Genomic DNA, 18,664 nt, shown 5'->3' on the forward strand with positions numbered 1-18,664 from the left:
TAAAACAAAATTAAAAGAAAGTTTTATTAGTTTTACTAGGCTGACTTAAAGGTGTTAAACAACTATAAACATCAGGCCAATTATAAAAAAATTGGTATAAATAGTTTAGCTTTAATGACGGCTATACAGTACAATGACTGTAAGGTTTAACTAGCCTATTAAACTAATTACTCATAGTAAAAACACTAACTAACTTTATTACTAACTATTTTAGAACTTTAATAAGTTAATTGTCAATATTGATCAATTATGTAAGATTTGTTGTGGTTATGTTTATTTTTAAACAAAATTAAAATAATTTACTTTATTATAGAACCCAAATGATTTATGTGACAGAAAAATAAACATTTTTTTAATTTATAAAACTTAAAAGCTTGCATTTGAAAGGTTAGAAAACTTGCTTTATTGATTTATTAACGTTCAAGTACTAAAAACACGTAAAAAGGTTACAAAAATTACATGAATTAAAACCTTATGATAAAACTTTAAATTATTAGCATATAGTTTTGTAAAAATATCTTTTTAATCTTACCTTTGGTGTGTTCTTTTTCAAGGAAGTTTGAATTTCTCTTCCAATCGTCAAGTTTGTCACTAATTGGTACAATAAAATGGTCGCTTAGTCCACTGTGGAAAAATAATATTTAATAAAATTTTCACTAAGTCAGCTGTTGATAGAATAATAAAAGTTTGAAAATAATCACTTATGAAATTGCTGAATAAATTAATACGTTAGACAAAACATTCATTACTTCAAGTAGATATTAGTTTAATTTATAGTTGAGCTAAATATTTGTTTTAATTCTTTTCATTGAAAAAATGTTAAAAAATTGTATAAAATATTAGAGTTAGAAAAAATAAATATTTGTTTTAGATTATATAAAACTTATGGTATCTCTAAAAGTTTTTTTTGAATATTGCAGTTAACGCTATTTTTGTTATATATAATCCATCAAAATACAATAAACTTTTTAATAGTTTTTTATTATTTTACAGTTGATTAATTATTAAAACATAAATTAGTATACGTTTAAGTATCATGTTTTACAAAGTTTTTTAATTTAATTAAAAAGCAATTTAACAATTTAATAACTTTTTCAATACTATATGTAATTAGTATTATATTTTTATTTTAAGTTAACACCTACTTGTAAAACTAGTCATGTAGGGTTTAAAAGTTGGAAACTATATTTTTTTAATTATGACACAATAACTTGTTATTCTTAGGTTTCTTAAACAAATGGTTATTTTAAATGAATATATTTCTTGTAAACAAAAAGCAAGCATAATACTATAAACAAATTTTTTTATAATACTTTTAAAATCGTTTTTACCTACTTATTTTATGAGATATACAAACTAGTTTAATTTAATAATAAATTATTAAGTAGTCTTGATATGATAAAATAAATTCTATGAAAGTTTAGAATAGTTAAAATAAAAACATTTTAGTTTATATATTAAACGTGCTAACTTGTAAAGATAGTGTTGTTATTTCTCTACAAAAACTTTAAACATAAGTTAAACTTTTCAAATGTACAGAATAATTTAAATTACCTCTATAATTTTAATAACTAAAACTGTGTTTAATAAATTGACTTGTAATCAAGATATTTTTTCGAAAATTTCGAAAATGAGGTTAAAGTTTTCTAAATATAATAAATAAGTAATGAAGGTATCACAGGAGCTACATAATAAAAATAATTAATGTTGTAAATATTTATAATTAACTAGTTTCAATTTTCTTAACAGCCCTAGTAAAACTTTTTAATTGGCCTTAGACTAGATTTTGAACTATTTAAATTATTTAATACTATGTTATAAATAGACTTTTTACAGACCTAAAAGTTTCTTAAATATGTTGTGTACTAGTTTATGTTTTATTTAAAGTAATATTTAATAAGTTTATTTATTCAAACAGACCTAGTAAAATTTTTAAATTGTCCGTGGACTAGTTTCTGCCGAACACAAATTCTTGTCAGTGCACTCCCAATCTCTTTTGTAGAACCTGAAAATAAACAGTTATAAAAATATACAATTAATGTCTTTAAACAGATATTGATGTTTAATTTTTTATTTTTTGCAGTTCTAAAAATAGCATTTTTAACTTGGTCTTTAACTCAAGTATGCTTCTTCAATAAATTAAGAAAATTAAAAAACACAAAAATTTAGTAGTCATTTTACATCAAAGATTATGATAGAAACCGAAACACGATGATTAAATTAAACATTCAGTTTTTGTCAAATACAATGGAAATATTGCTTCCGATTTACAATTTGGGCGACTAAAATATACTTTCACATATTTCCATTTAAAATTTAGCTTGTTACACACAAATTAGTGGTTTCAAGTTTGAGTTTATGGTGATTGAAACACATAACTGCAATTGAGCCCGCAATTTTCCTTATCTTATGTGCTTTGGTTTCCTTGAACTTATTTTCTCTATAGCTTGGATTGTTTTACGATTGGTTTGTGAAAATTGCCTGGTTATCACTGGTGTATATTGTCTACGTCACTATCTCTGTATTGCTGAGAATCAACAACGTGAATTTGCACGTTTTCAAGTAAGATTGATTTTTCAACTAATGTTACATTTAAAAGCTTTTACGTCTATTGACTTGTAAAAATATCATTTTTTCTAACGTTTCTAAGAAAAAATAAATGTAATTTTTTTTTGAAAAGAAACTAGAATTTTTTACTTTGAATTTTTTTCAAAAAAAAATTTTTCAATAGCTTAACTTGTTTTGTATAAACATACTTTCTCAATAAATTAGCAGACAACCAATTATTTTTAATTTTTTGTTCATATTTTAACAGCTGTGCGAACTAAGCCTTTTCAGCAAATTTACCATTTAAAACTTTCAGTTTTATTGTGATATTTAAACTGATTTTGGCATTGAACGTCCAAAACTGTTTACATTTGAATTAAGGTAATTTGTAGTAATCTTGTTATTTGAAAGTAACGCATCAATAGGTAATAATAAATAAAATACCTCAGAATAAATGAACTTGAAAGTACGGATTTGCAATAATCTGTTGACGAAAAAAAATGTAGTCAAGTGTGCTGTTGAATGATATATTTATATTTGCTGAAGTTGAAAAGTATGAACTTAAAACAAATTATTTTTACTTTTGAGATTTAAATAATTTAACTTTAATTCTTAACTTAAAGCTGGTGGTCAAAATGAGATGTTATAAAAGTAATTTTAATGTGAAATGGGATTAAGAGATTTTGAGTAAACTGCTTTTATCGTTTAGTTAGAAGCCTCAAAACTAGTCTTATATCTGTGAAAATATTTGTTTAAACTTTTAGAAAGTACTGTGCGATGTTTTGAATACAAATATACTTATATTGTCAAAAATTTCAAGGCTTATATTGAAATTTGTCATATTATTTTCAGTTCTATATGATTAACACAGAAAAAATTCAAATGTTTTAAATAATTAAGTTTCACATCCAGTAATTACGTGAATTATAACTGAAATATGTAGGAGAAGTTAGATTGAAATTACTTAAATTCAATACATTCTAAAGTATTTAAACCATACTTTCTATTTTTACCCAATCTAAATTGTTACTTGCACTGTGTGAAAAATACAACATTTTAAAGACTTTGCTTCCCATTTTTATATTAATTTAAACCATAAATTACCATGGACACATAACCTTTACAGTTGAACTGACATTCGCTATTTTATCGAGAATGTTTTTAAAATTTTACAATTAAATTAATGAGACGTCAAGCATTTCAGTCAGTTTAACTTCATAAGTTAACAACATTCGCTCAATCAAAATATTTTTGAGATTTTTTGTAGAAAGTTGTGTTTTTTGTACAAGTTATTGAATGCAAACCGCAAGGTATTTATTTTTTTTATATATATTTTCCACTATGCAGTGATCAATCATGTTTTAGTGAACTTGTACAAAACTCACAACATGACAAATTGTATAACAAAAATTCTTTTGTTTGGACATTTTGTGCCAGGTACGGTTTGAATAAATTCGAATTTTTCTTACTTGTTATTTCATGTTTTTTGTACCTCAAAACACATATACATCTTAAGTTTAGTTCGTGAAACAAGTTGTTAAAAAACATAAAAGCTATATTTTTTTTTCATATTTAATTTTCAAATAAACATTTTATCAGCTCACTAACTAAAATAATTGTTCATCAAGGCTTTAAAATCTGTTTTTCTTAACGGAAGATTTGTTGTTATAAGAATTTAGAGATCATGCATTTTTGAACCAATCCTTTTTGTATAAACACAAGTATTAAAAACTTGCAATAAATTATTATTTTTATAAATATTTAACTTTGATGTATGACCTTTCACACATTAAATAGATTGATAAGCATTGAAATGTCGTTTCACGGTAATTAATTGTTGATAATTGCTAATTAATATACGCAGTAATTGGTAATGGGTTAACTATTAATTTGTTGTTTGTTTATATTATGTTTGGTCGACACTTATTGATACATTGTTAAATAAAAAAATTAATGTTTCAAAATGTTTTAAAGTTTAAGCTTCAACTAACGTATGTAAGCTGTACACTTTATACGTGTCTACTTGTAAAAAATGTCTTAAACTTACGTAACAAAAACTTTATAAAAGCTCAAGGCTTTAATAATATTAAGAACTTAAACTTTTGAGTTGGAAGAAATTAAGAAATACAAAAAAAAAAGGCACGTTTTAAAACTAAAAAGATCAAAAACGATACAGTATTTAGTAAAAATGAAACTTTAGTTTAAAAGATAGCAACAAATATATATAGTATAAAGAAATATATAATAACATAGATAAGGCATGATAAACAAAAGAAATGGCTGCCAATAACAACAAACAAACTTCAAACAAAAATTATTGAACCGTGATTTAATTTCAACAAAAAATTTCTCATAACAACTTGCTAGCCTTGTTACAAGTATTAGTGTGAACATGGTATAAATTAAAAAATTCTTTAAAATTCTTACTTTTGGTAAAAAATTATTAAACTATTCAGATAAAAAATATATATTCAAGATAAATCAAAAACTTTAGATTTTATTAAGATATTAATAAATAATGTGATAAGTAAATACAACCGTTACTCAATCAAATTAAATTTATCTCTCAGAACACAATCAACATAGTGACGTCATAAAAGAAATACTTGAAGTGGGGTTAAAATTCTTAAGATCTTATTACAAGGGTGCCCTTGAACCACTAATCTTAAGAAAATTTCCCTTCAAACTCAACTAATTGGTTGACTTTTGTAAAAATTTTCACCACTTTACAAAAATAAAATTTTAATTTGGATTTTTTTTTTAAAGAAAATTCCAGCTCGAAAAACAAAAAGTTTTAATTTGTTGTAATGTTTACTAGTTCAGGACAAATTACTTTCTATTTTTTTTATATGTTTTCCAGATTACTTTAAAATATAAATATTTTTTGATAAACGTAAATTAAAAGAACTTTCATTTGGTATGTGTTCAATATTATATTAGTAGCAGCGGTACTGTTAATTTAAAACGCGTTTTTCTAATGGTAGCATCTAGGTCTCAAGGGTATACATAGTGCTATGACATTTGAAATAATGTATTATTTTTTTAATTAGTATAGAAAAACAATAAATGAAAACAAATAGTTGTAAAGTTATTAAAGTAAAGTCCTTTTCAATATTTAGTCAAAAATTATTTTCACATTTAACTAAGTTTCTTTATATCAACTGCTCATTAAAGTAATGAAAGAAATAATGAATACTTACATATTTTAAATAAGATCATATATCACAAAAATTATTCTATTTTTCTAAATTAAAATTAACAGATTTAAATTCATTTCTTATCTTAATAATGTTTTTTTTTGAAGCTATTTAAAAATAAGTAATTTTTGGCAAATGGTAAGTAAAAAATAAAGATTCGTTTAAAGCTGCAAAAAATTACTAGTTTTATATATTTTTTGAATTTACGCATAAGAAAACAATGGGAATTTTAATATGCCTTTGGAAAAGCTATTAAGTTTTCTAAATAATATCTTATCAGTGAAAATTTGCAGCTGTTTATGATAAATTTAGATGACCTTTATATTATCATTTATTTTTTTTATTAAAACGTTTTATCTTTAATAAGAACTAAGTAAAAAATACTGTGGCTCATAATAGTTAAACTTTGTTGAAAATTATTAAAAAGTTTTAAAGTTTTTATCAATAGTGAATTATCTACAAATACAAAAATTTAAACTTCATAACTTTGTTGAATACACTGACTTTTTAAACTTCCTTTATTTGTTTTAAAATCTTACTACTTAAATGTAGTTGACGAAATTTACAAATGTGCAAGTTTGAAGCTGGTAAAAAATAAAAAAATTAACTGAAAGTAAAACGAAACTTTTGAAAAACTTCGAGGCTTACATAACGATTTGAATGAGTCAAACTGGCAATATGAATCTTTGTTTGAATAAAATTTATTAAACAAACAATGCTGACCTTTCTTATATGTTGCTGGTTTTCCACTTACATTTCAGTTAAATATTAAAAACGTTTTTGAAAACAAAACATTGTCCGCAACAATTCCTTTTATGAGTTTTAAAGTAAACATTATATATAGCTACTAGGTTAAAAACTGCTAGAATAATTAACGTATAAATAATAAGTACAATTAATATTAAAAAGTATAAAATATTTTATGCTTTTTTAAGAAAAATAAACTAAAAATAAACAATTCATCAAATTTTGAAAGAGTCAATTAATAAAAAAAACAAAAGTATTCTTGTAAAAATATTATTCAATAAATTTAAAATAAATTAAAAGAAAAAATTAACATTTCAAAAAACGAAAATTAGATTTAGTTTTTAGTTTTTAATAGATATTCATTCATTTAGAATTCTATAAAATATTTTTCAAAAATCTAATTTAAATCCAAACTAGTTTGGCTGAAAATATTAATAATTAATTTAATAACGAAAACAGGAAACCTCATTTGTATTAAACAAAACAATCAATTATTTATGTGTGTTTACTCCTTAGTATTCCGCTTTAAATCCGTTTTTTAAATAAACTTAAATGAGATCTAGATTTACATAGTACAAGTAAACACAGACATTATTCTCTAGGTGTTTAAAAACTTATACTTAAGTATTGTATAATTGTAAACAATTAAGATATGAATTAAAGTATTACGTTTAATAAACATATTAAACAGTCTTAAACTAATATAAATATTTAAAATAAAAATAGCACTGTATATATATATATATATATATATATATATCAATAGTAACATTTTTAAATTTAACAAACTATGCAATATTTCTTAGGATGTTTTTTACAAAAATAGTTAAATAAACTAAAATGATATTAGTTTAAACTAAACAAAAGTATTGGTTTAGATTGAATCAAGCTTTTAAACTATTTCTTTAAATAAAAAAGTGATGTACAAAAAATTAAAAACATGAATTGAAATATTTTATAAACAATTTAAGTGTACAGACTTAAAAATATCCAAGCACTTAAGAATTATATTCTCAAATAAACACACCAGTTGGAATTTATTTAAAACTATGAAGTAACGAATAAACCACAGAAATACTGACTAATTTATGCTGACATGCAAAAATAGCTTGCCTAAATACGCAATTATTATATGGAATAATATGTTGATTAGTAGGGTGTATATAGTTTTAAAATACAGCTTTAGAAATTGTTTAAAAAAATATGTAAATTTCATTAAACAACATAAAATTTAAACAAACCAGCACTTCTAAAATGTTAATTTACAAGCATCAATTACAATTTAACCATTTAAAAAATGATATAAGAAAGCATTTTTACAACAAAATTTAAAAACAAACATTATACAAAATTCAATTAAAGCTTTAAATTATTGCTTTTTCACATCAACTAAGTATGAAAAGTATCTAAAAATTTAAATACTGTAAACAGACCAAATTGAGGCAATTTCTTGAAATTTAATAACATTATCTTACAGGCAACAATGAATAATTCAGGCTCCGCTTAGTAACAATGCTAATACCAGAGTATTATAAAGTATACTAAATATTCAGGCTAACAGCGGCGTGACTTAAATATTTACTTTTCTGTTTATTTATCCGACACATTTCAGTTATTGTAGCCGTGTAAGCTACTGTTGTGAGATTTATATTTTGTGAGGTTTTTGTGTTTGTATTTTGTCAGATGGAAATTAGTCAAATATTAAGACCATGAAGCCTTAGTAAATGTGAGGTTTTGAGTTTACAAATACTTTCTTTTTCTATGTTTATTTTTACGGTAGTTTTCTTAATGATTTTTTTAAATAATTATTTAGTATTTAAAAGCTATTCATATACATTTAAAACTTATAAAAGCAATTAAATGGCAATTTGTTAGATTATATAATGTTTAATTTTTTTTTTATTTAAATGTGACCGCCAGACACCTGTGAACTTAAAGTGTTCATTTTTTTATGTTTTTTTTAGTAGAAGTAGTACCCCATTAGGTTTTATTTCATTTGTAAATCATAAATTATCCGTAAAACCGTAACGACCAAAAACTCATTATGTTTAATTAACTAGAGCTTAGCTATATATATACTTTTTTGTTTTGTATTCAATTAATGTCTCCAACGTCTTTTCTTACGTAAAAGATAAAACAAGTAATTTTATTAAGTGGTGACATTAGTAAATAATATAATCAAATTACCTTATTATATTTTTGCGCACAATAAAAAAGTACGGTAAATTTTATTTTATATAACTTTAACATATCTGATACGGATTTTTTCCAGGACATCAGATAAAAAATAAGTGGAATTTTTAAAGTTAGAATACAATAGTATTTACGATAAATTTGTTTGTTTTCTATATCAACTTTTGCTTAAATTCTTTTAATTTCACCGACAATTAAACAAAATAAATCAAGTAGTTTAAAACTAACTATGGTTAATATTTGTGGTTTTATAACTTAAAGTTGGCAAAATTGAAACTCAAACTCTATTCTCTTTCTTATCTGAGAGAACGTGACTTGAAGTAGTTATCTCCAAAGTGGATGTAAATCAAAACACTACACACATCACGCCAATATTGCTTGTTTTTGGAATTTTAATTGTGTAACTTTTATGACTTGTTGCTTGTTAATATTGGCAATAAGCATGTAAACACTTCAATTACGAAATTTACTTGTTTTAATATAAAAACATATGATCGAAAGTTAGGAAACATTAGTTCAAAAATCAATAACATAAAACTGCTGTTTGTCCAGAATAACACAAGGGTTCTAGTTGTTAGAAATTTTGCCAAAATGTTGCATTAACATGTTAATAATACATACTGTGATTCAGCCAATCATACTTATTATCACTTAACAATATATTTACAGTTTCTTTTAGTAGCTAGTACAGTTACAAATAGATTTGGTTCATTAAAACTAACTACTATCTATTTTTTTAAGTAGTGTACAACTTAGATATTTAACCTAAAACCTTAAAACTTATATAGCCTATGATAAATGAAGTATAGTAAATCTTTGTGCAATTTTTTTTTATAACTTACTATATATATATTTATACAAATTAAAACCAACCTTTAGATTTGGTGTAGCTGTCTGCCACTTTTTGCATTGATTCATGAAAACTGTTGAGGGAAATGCAAGTCGCCCTGTTGAAGGAAATTGTGGTTAGAAGTAAGAAGTCAAATAAGTGCAAAGTTGGAATGAAGTGTGGAAAAAAGCTGAGGTTTACTAAGTTGTTAGTATTAAGGTTCCTTTTTGTATACTTAGCTTGGATATAGTAAAATTCTTATATATAAGTAAAATTAGTTGTATTTGGTTTAAAATTAATTTGTTGATAAAACCTAAAACTGTACAAAAAGTAGTTTTTGTATATAGTTTAGACATTTTGATCAAAGTTTTGATAAATTAAGTTTAGTTTTAGGTTTTGTAGTATACTCAATTATTAAAATAACTACAATTAACTACAAAATATAGTAAAAAAGTTACGAACACATTTTCAATTAAGGTCAATAATAATTAAACCACATTAATTATAAACAAGGTTTATTAGCTTGAACACAAAGACAGATATATCTTATCTAACACAAAAAACAAAAAGCTAGGTCAACCTAACTCATACAAGTACTTTTACGAATTTCATAAAGATGCTTTGTTGTTTGAGCATAATGAACTCATTAACATTTTAATCTTTAACTTTTAACTTGTACTGCTGTGTTGATTGTTTGCTTTTATTTAAAGTATTTTGTTTGTTTGTTTTAGCTTGTAATAAACCCAAGTATTACCATTTAAATGTGCAACACGCAACATAAACTTTTATTTACTTTACAACTTGTATAAGTTTATGTTTTATAACAATGTTAATAAACGAAACTCGTATTTAATATCTTATAAAACATAATTTATCTTATTTTTTAATGACATTTCCATTTAATTCGGTGTACGTAAATGTCAATAAAACTTTACTGCGCCATGAAATTCCATACGAAAAGCATTGACCATATTAAATCAATCAACTCATACACAAAGTGAAATTAATATAAAAATTTGCGCATAAAACTTTATTTCCACTCACATAAACTGTTGACCGTTGCAAACTTTCCGTAAACAAAGTTGCAATATAGTATACAGCTAACAATGGAAGCGATTTATTGGCGTAAAGCCGCAAAAAATACTCAAAATATTCTTATTGTGAGGACATATGAACCATTGTGAGGGCATTGAAAATTTCCCATGACTTTTGTAAATATCAACTATTATTTTTGTTATGAGCAGGTTATAGCAGAAATGTTTGCAGATTTCGCCTGAGGGTGCGAGAAGTTGTAGTTTTGTTTTTGCAGCTTTAAGCTGGTACCTGTGCGCCATTGTGTAAACAAAATGCTGTTTGTCAAAGTGAAGATGTTATGTCAGTCTTAATTCGCTCTCAATACTTTCTAGCTGAAATATATTTTATCCAGCACGTATATTAATCATGTTAAGGTTTATAACTAAATCAAAGTTAAGTAAACAAAAAGTTGTTGACAAAATTATTCTTGCTAGATGACTGCTTTTTTAGCATTTTATTGTTGATCTATCAGCTACATAATTTTTTGATTAAATGGTTTATAATTTATCTTTTTCAGTTTATAACTACACTACTGTTCAATTAATAAGTTCGTTACTAAAAGCTCTTGAATTCATTGAAGACGTGTTACTTATGGTATGATTTAGAATGACATAATAGAAATTCATCATTGATAAACGTTTACAGATAAAACCTACATCACTGATATATCTACTAAATAAAGTTTTTTTCTTCTTCTACTATGTACTTTGTGAGCTAATTAACAATTCAAAATTAATCTTACTGTAAATAGAAGCCTTAAGATATCCTAGTTCTTAATAGTTCAGTATTAGACCTACCTAATTTAAAACTCACTAATTGGAAACAAATAAGTTACTAACCATATGAAAAATAACCATAATAAACACTGATATAGAATACTTGTGTGTAATTTTATTAACAACATACAATTTGATAATTAGTAGTAACTTTTATAAGTCAACATCAATTTATAAACCACCCAATAGTGATATAACATACAACTGTGTGGTTTGGAAAGTACATTAAAGCTCTACTAATTGCCGGTATGTGTTAGTAAAGTCAACAGCAAGCAAGTTAATTAGATCACATCAAAGGTAGTTGTACACACATTAGTAAACTCATGTTGGTTTTGCTAACTAAATCAAACACTCATTACGTGATACATTACCACTGGTAGTGTGTGATTTTGTCAGGTTAAACACACAATACTTTTTTTATTCTATCCATCAAAAATCATCTCATTTACCTTACCACTTTATTTTAATGTTATTTGATTATTTTTACCTTTAACTTCTTTTGATAACTTTATTGCAAGTGTGTGACTTTACAGAGTTAATTACACATTAGTTTATTTATTTTAACTTATAGAAAAATATTTTTTGCTTAGTTGTTTTCTTGAGCCACAACTATGGTGCCACTATTTCTGTATTAGACAAAACTGTCACACAAACTTTTACTTAAATTTGTTATTTATCACCTGATAACATAAAAATGATATATTATTTTAAGTTTTGTGAACTATATCCTTTTAAGTTGAACATTTTTTCCAACATTAATTGATTATAACAAGTTTAAATATCTTTTTGCAAATTACATAAGCTTCAAAAAGAGAAATAAACGAAAAAAACATAACTAGCAATTTAAAATATTAAATTCAGATTTTTATCAATATTTATGAAAACTGATATGAGATCAAAATTTCATGGTAATTTTCAGATAGTGTTACAAAAAGCTACTGTTATTTTTGATTTATTGTCAAAATAGGGAGTATTTTATGATTTATTTGTTTTTTCAAACGAAACTAAACCACAAATTAATGACTGTTTAGGCTTAATGATACAGTAAAACAATTTTAAAACAATTAGTGGTAAACAATTTTGTTTTTTAGGATATGTTTTGTCACGTGCTTACTTAAAATAAATTATATTTTTTTGTTTTTAACTTTTTAGTTATTATGTGGTGTGAAAAAACAATAATATAAAAAATAAGTAAATAAATCTTTTAGTCGAATTATTTTCTATGGTTAAAATTTTATTCTAATGAAAACAATAATTATATTTTGTTACCTAAAACTACTATCTAAAAAAGAAAACATATTTCAGGTTTTGTTTACATATTTAAAAAAAAATTATACTTTAGTATAATCTTGAATTCAGTTTATTTAGTTTCTTTGTACTAATTTTTACCATGTACATCTAAACAAAGAGAAGTTTCCAGAAAGTTTTTGCACTTAAACTTCAGATTTTACACTTAACAACTTACAAACAAATTAAATTGAAACGTTATTGTAGTAAGATAATGTTTTATCTCACAACTAATCACGAAATGCTGTGTGAAAGTTTCCAGTAATAACCCGCAGACTTAACTTATCACCAAACAAGATGTGTTATGTGTCATTTATATCAAAGTTATTTGCAAAACAAATATATTAGCTTGAATTTGCTGTAATTAACACAGTAAACTGATACGCAGTTTACTAAATTTACAAAACATATATTATACATGTTTAATTTGTTGGTAAAATATAAAAAGTTTGAGTTAAACAACTAGTTTTAATGTTTACACAATTTATTTAGTCCCTTGATACCTTAAGTAAGCTTAAATTTTTTACCTTTTAAATGTAGCAAGTTTCATTTTAAAATGAAAAAAAAGTTTTAAGGAATATGCATAGAAATTTAACTTACTTCAAACACTGATGAAGTTTAATACTTTTGTTTATTGCATCTTCTAATACTGATGAGCTTCCCTGTAATAGTAAATAAAAATAAATTTTGTAAAAGTTTTTAATTTTGTTATGCATAAAAAGATACTTCACTTAGGACAAACATTAATTTGATATTTAGCTTCAATAGTTACTGTATTTGACAAAGCTTCATAATAACATTAAGAAGATTATGTTTAACCACATTTTGTTAGAAAAATAAGTTAATAATTTTTAAAGTTCAATTTCTATTAAAATTTTATGTCATAGTTTAACTAAATGTTGAAATATTCAAAATATAAAGTACAAATTTTAAACAAATAACTTTTAATTTTTAAAACAAAAACAAAACATACCTTCATATCAGTGACAATTGTCTGAAATAAATTTCCTAGAAAAGTTGATTCACCCTCTAAGTCCATTATGTTTGCTTTATATTTGAACTAAATTGTTGTTTGTATAAAACATAAATTAATAAACTCTGAAATAAAATATATAACTCATTTAAAATTGTAATATATAATAATTCAATTCACATATGGTAATTTCTAACTGATAGTTTATAAAGTTTTCAAAAATACAAATTTTAATTTAAAATATTTGTCATAAACTCTAATATAGAATACAGTTTCTAAAAACACAGATCACTTAAAATTCTAATATACATACAATTTAAATAACAGTTTATTCATAAACTCTAGCTTTTATTAAATGTTCTAAAACAAAAACAGAAAACAGCGCATTTTAGAAGAAAACGGCTTAAAAACTGAAAGCATATAAACAAAAGAGCTAAAAATAAAAACGCGCAGTTAAAAACAGCAATGAAGAAAATAACAGCAGAAACAATTAGCAAGCAATAGCCACTAGATATGAGAGAAGAGAAAAAAAACGAGAGAGCCGAAATATCAACTGCTGTCAATTTTTTAATTTTTAGTTTTCCAGTTGAACAGCACCACCAAACGGCCTTATTTTCTGTGAAAAATAAGACTTAAAGATTTTAAAATCTTTTAAATTCAAATAAACGTGTTTTTTAAACTTGAATGTCACTAATCTTAATTTAATCTCACCATGAAATTTTTTTTTAATAACTTTTACTTATGCACTTTAATTGTTTCAAAATGAATACAGTTATACAAGGGTTATCTATTAAGTAGCCTAACTATTAACCTTGTACAAAAGGTTTATTATTGAAAGTATGTGTAAACTTGTAGCAAGCAGTTTTTTTATTTTTTTATTTTTAGTATAACTTATGAAAAAAAAACTAAATTTTTGAATTTAATTAAAGACATTCAATGTTATACGTTAAGACTAAGTACAGAACTTAAGAAACTTAAAAATAAACTTTTTTTTTGTCAAAAAAAATGAAATACATATACAACTTTATGAAGTTATTAAACTTTATTTAAACTTTAACTCTACGCAAATAATCTTATAAATTATGAAAAAAAAAAGTATTTATTTTTTATTTATAAACTTACAAGTATAACACAAAGATAACAACAAACTGTAAAATAAAACTTGTATTTTAAAATAAAATAAAAACTAAGATTAAAAAAGCTGCTTTTAAAGCTTTTTTTTCTTCTCAATAGTCTAGGTACAAAATACTTACTAATTTAAAACAGTTTCAATACTTAAACTAAACAATAGATTAGAAAATATAATGCATACAACAACATTAGATTTTATTAGTAAAACAACATAATTGATACTGTTTTAGAAAAGTTTATAAAGTATACTTTACAAACAAAAATGATAAAACAGCTTACAATGTATTTAAGTTAAAAATGTATGTCTAGTATTACAATTTTTTATTCTATGCTAATCTTGCTAAGTCTTTATAAGCTTTAAACACAACATTTTAACAAAACTAATTAGCTCTACGCTAATAAAGAAAGAAAAATAATTAAAGTTAAAGTCAGTTGTTAAACGTTTAACTCCATTACTTATTGGTAATAAATAAAAACAAAAATTAGCTTTAAAGTATTAAAACTGGCATTAACTTGTTTTAAGAATTTTACAAAAAAAAATTGATAAAAAATTAATCGATTATTATAAATTGTTATTATATTAATTTGTATACATATAAATTAACCATAACCTTAGTTTTGTGTATATTAAAATAAAAACACAACAACTTCAGACTTAATAGTTTTTAAATAAATTTCAATAAAAAGATCATCTTAAGTACTTTATGTGACATTAAGCTGGTGATATTTGTCAAATTATTTATTGTCGAGTAAACTTTAAAGTCATGGTTTATATAAGTTGAATAAACTGGTTGGCAGTAGTCAAAATAACAATAAAAAGTTATTCAAGCATAAAGTCTTTCGAGCCAAAAAAGTTTCTCCTAGCTAAACAAAAGTGAGTATTTGTTTGTAAATGAATCTACATCGTATTTGTTTAAAAGCTAGTTTTGCAAACAAATACTTTGCTATAATCTCTTTTGCCAACAAAGCAGTCATTAGTGTAATGTTACAAAACTTTGGTATTTAGTTTCAAAACGAGTAATTACTAAAACAACTCGTAATTAGCGTAGTTTGACTAATGTACTAAAACAAATTTTGTTGTCATCATATTTGTTTAGCTAAGTTACAAAGTAAGTGACAAATTAGTGTTTTCAGTTTTTTAAAGTATACCTTCTAAACAAAACAACAAAATTGTCTTTTTTTTTAATTTCTATTTTAAAAGACTATGGTTGTTTGTTTAACTTATACTTAAATATATGCAAATTTCAAAAGCAAATTATATATTGATTATGTTCATTAATCTGAACCATTTTTAGGGTCTTTAAAACTAGTCGAGTAACTCATATAAAATTAAAGTATGATTAATTTTTTCTTCTTATTTGTATTTAATGACACTTTAAATTTTTACATACACAGAAATTGTACAAATGCTTAATTATTTTTAGAATTGGTCAAAAACTGCTTTACTTAAGACTTAAAAAATTAATATAAAAAAAATTACTAAACTGTTATTATATATTGAATTGAAAGTTCATATATTATTTTATGAATTTTATGAATTCTTATAATCAATTATTATTTTATTATACAACATGTAAGTCAATTAATTCAGCTTGAATTTATTTCTAAAACAAATCTAAACTGAATGATAAGATTTAAAGATGTTTTTTGAAACGGTTTACGTCATTTAGACATGAACTTTATAGAATAAATTTGTAAATACTCATAAAACAACTTGTAAGAATTTTAACTGCAATAATATAAATAAACTTTGTTTTCCATAAACTACACATACACTCGTGAAAAATGTACTATTATTGTAATGATGTATATACAATATTAGAAATAAGTTATATTTTACAAAATAACTTAGAACTTTTTTGGAAATGAAATTTTTACTACTCAGTATTTACCAAGATTTTCTACTGAAAATATCGAGTAGTAAAAAATTTCATTTCCAAAAAAGTTCTTAGTTATTTTGTAAAATATAACTTATTTCTAATATTGTATATACATCATTACAATAATAGTACATTTTTCACGAGTGTATGTGTAGTTTATGGAAAACAAAGTTTTATGTTTAGAATTTTATCAATATACAAGTCCTTATCAATTTTGTTGAAAGGTTTTTTGAAGGTTAACATTTTGATAACAATGTACATAAATAACATCTAAATATTTGACGCTGTTCAAAGTATTTATTGTTATAACCTACTAAATCAGATAGAATGTGTAAAACTATAAACAATTAACATATTTTTTATACTTTGATATCTTAGAAAAATTCTAACTAAACAACAATGTTTGAAAATTTGGTATTTTTGTTATCAGTCAAGTTATAAATTATAATCTTTTAAATCTATCTATCAAAATGTCATGATAAAGTTCAAGTAAAGGTTATAAAGTAAGATTAATGTATTTTAAATACAGTATTAAACTTGAAACAACCGCTTATTTTGTGGTTAGTGTTAGTAGTTTTCTTCATTTTTCTTGCGAGAATTCACATGATACTGATCTAACAATGTTAATTACAGCAGATAAAAAAATAAAAAGAAGTACTGTATAATAATTGTATTTTATATATTTTTAATAAGTTAGATTTTTAATTAACTATTTTGAAATTTATAATTAAAAGTTGCTCTTACAGTTTTTTGAAATGTTAGAACATTTATTTGTTTATTCAACTACTTATTTTTAAGTTTAGTTGATTTAATTATCCAAACAATCAATGATAATATTTACTATAAAGTAATTACAATTTGCAAAATGACACAAAAGTATATTGTTGTCACGTTTAAATTGTTTTTTCATTCTTGGTGTATATTTAAACGAATTAAAAAATTACACCATATTAAAATTTTACGTTTTGGTCACAAAGTTTTTACAGAAAATTAACAAGTAAAGTTTAAACTAGACTAACTTTTTTTTAATATGCTTTTTTTAAATAACTTACAATTCAGGTTCTTGCAAGGTAATTGTCATAAATCTTAAAAGTTTTTTTTAGATACTTACCGGAAAACCTTGAACTTTCAAAACTTTAGAAACCGATTATAGTATTTTCCGAATGACCAGCTAAAAGGAATTTAATCTTTTCTATATTTATTCATGCATAAAGTTTAAACAAAGAGATTAGCGCAAGTTATCTAAATTCAAATGTAAATATTGACTAATGTTTATATTCAAAAGTAGCACAGCTGCATTTTTAATGTTGTACCTTTTAACTAATAAATTACTGTTGTTTTTAACTGTCCTGGACAAGACGTTAAAAGGTGTCCAAGTGGTGTGCGACTCGATAATCGAAAGATTCCTTTGTACACCAGGTCTTTGGACCAAATATTTTGAGCGCTTTTACTTGTCGTTCAATAAACAAAATATTAAACTAAGTAATAATTTTAAGTGTTTATTTAAAGTAGTTTATAAAAATACAGCTAATCCATGCAAAATTGTAAACTTAAGTTTTAGGGTTTACTTTGTTATTGTAAAAATTTTAATTTTTCTCAATAAGTCAAAATTTATCTGTTTATTCAAAACTAGAAACTAATATTTTTTAATATTTCTTTCTGAGTTAAAATGGATTGTTTAGTAAAACCTACACGCAAAAGTGTGGCTTAAAATAAAATTGTTTGTGTTTTTATTGTTCTTCTTACAAATTACAAAATGTTATGTTTTCTCACGTATTTTTTAGTTAAAGTACTTTAAAGGTAACATGAAAGTAAAAAATTAAAACAAATTTTATTTCATAAATACTAGCCACTATAAACATACTTTAAAAATATTAACTAAAAACCAATGTTTAAATGAATAAAAAAGCTTTAACTTTACTTTTTAAACACTAGTTTCATACAAAAGACACAAAACTTATCTCAAAACTTTATTGATGGTAAACTATTTTAAAGTGAAAAAGCACCATTATCAGATTATTATATCTTCT

At 23.5% G+C, this 18,664-nt stretch overlaps 1 protein-coding gene across 3 annotated transcripts in view; it reads right to left on the bottom strand.

Annotated features, from left to right (window-relative positions):
- Positions 1-13,748, bottom strand: part of LOC145840242 (uncharacterized) — a 35,832-nt gene extending 22,084 nt beyond the window's left edge. For all 3 annotated transcript variants that reach the window (XM_082947434.1, XM_082947433.1, XM_082947432.1), the window contains exons 1-5: positions 13,624-13,748; positions 13,251-13,312; positions 9,558-9,631; positions 1,921-2,005; positions 533-624 (exon numbers count right to left, since the gene is read on the bottom strand). In XM_082947434.1, the coding sequence (XP_082803560.1) occupies positions 533-624; positions 1,921-2,005; positions 9,558-9,631; positions 13,251-13,312; positions 13,624-13,689 (379 nt within the window). In that variant the 5' untranslated portion in view covers positions 13,690-13,748. The remainder of the gene's footprint in view (positions 1-532; positions 625-1,920; positions 2,006-9,557; positions 9,632-13,250; positions 13,313-13,623) is intronic.
- Positions 13,749-18,664: the final 4,916 nt, after the last annotated feature.

The sequence above is a fragment of the Thalia democratica genome, chromosome 7 (assembly GCF_965202585.1).
Source record: "Thalia democratica chromosome 7, ktThaDemo2.hap1.1, whole genome shotgun sequence".
Classification (NCBI taxonomy): Eukaryota; Metazoa; Chordata; class Thaliacea; order Salpida; family Salpidae; genus Thalia; species Thalia democratica.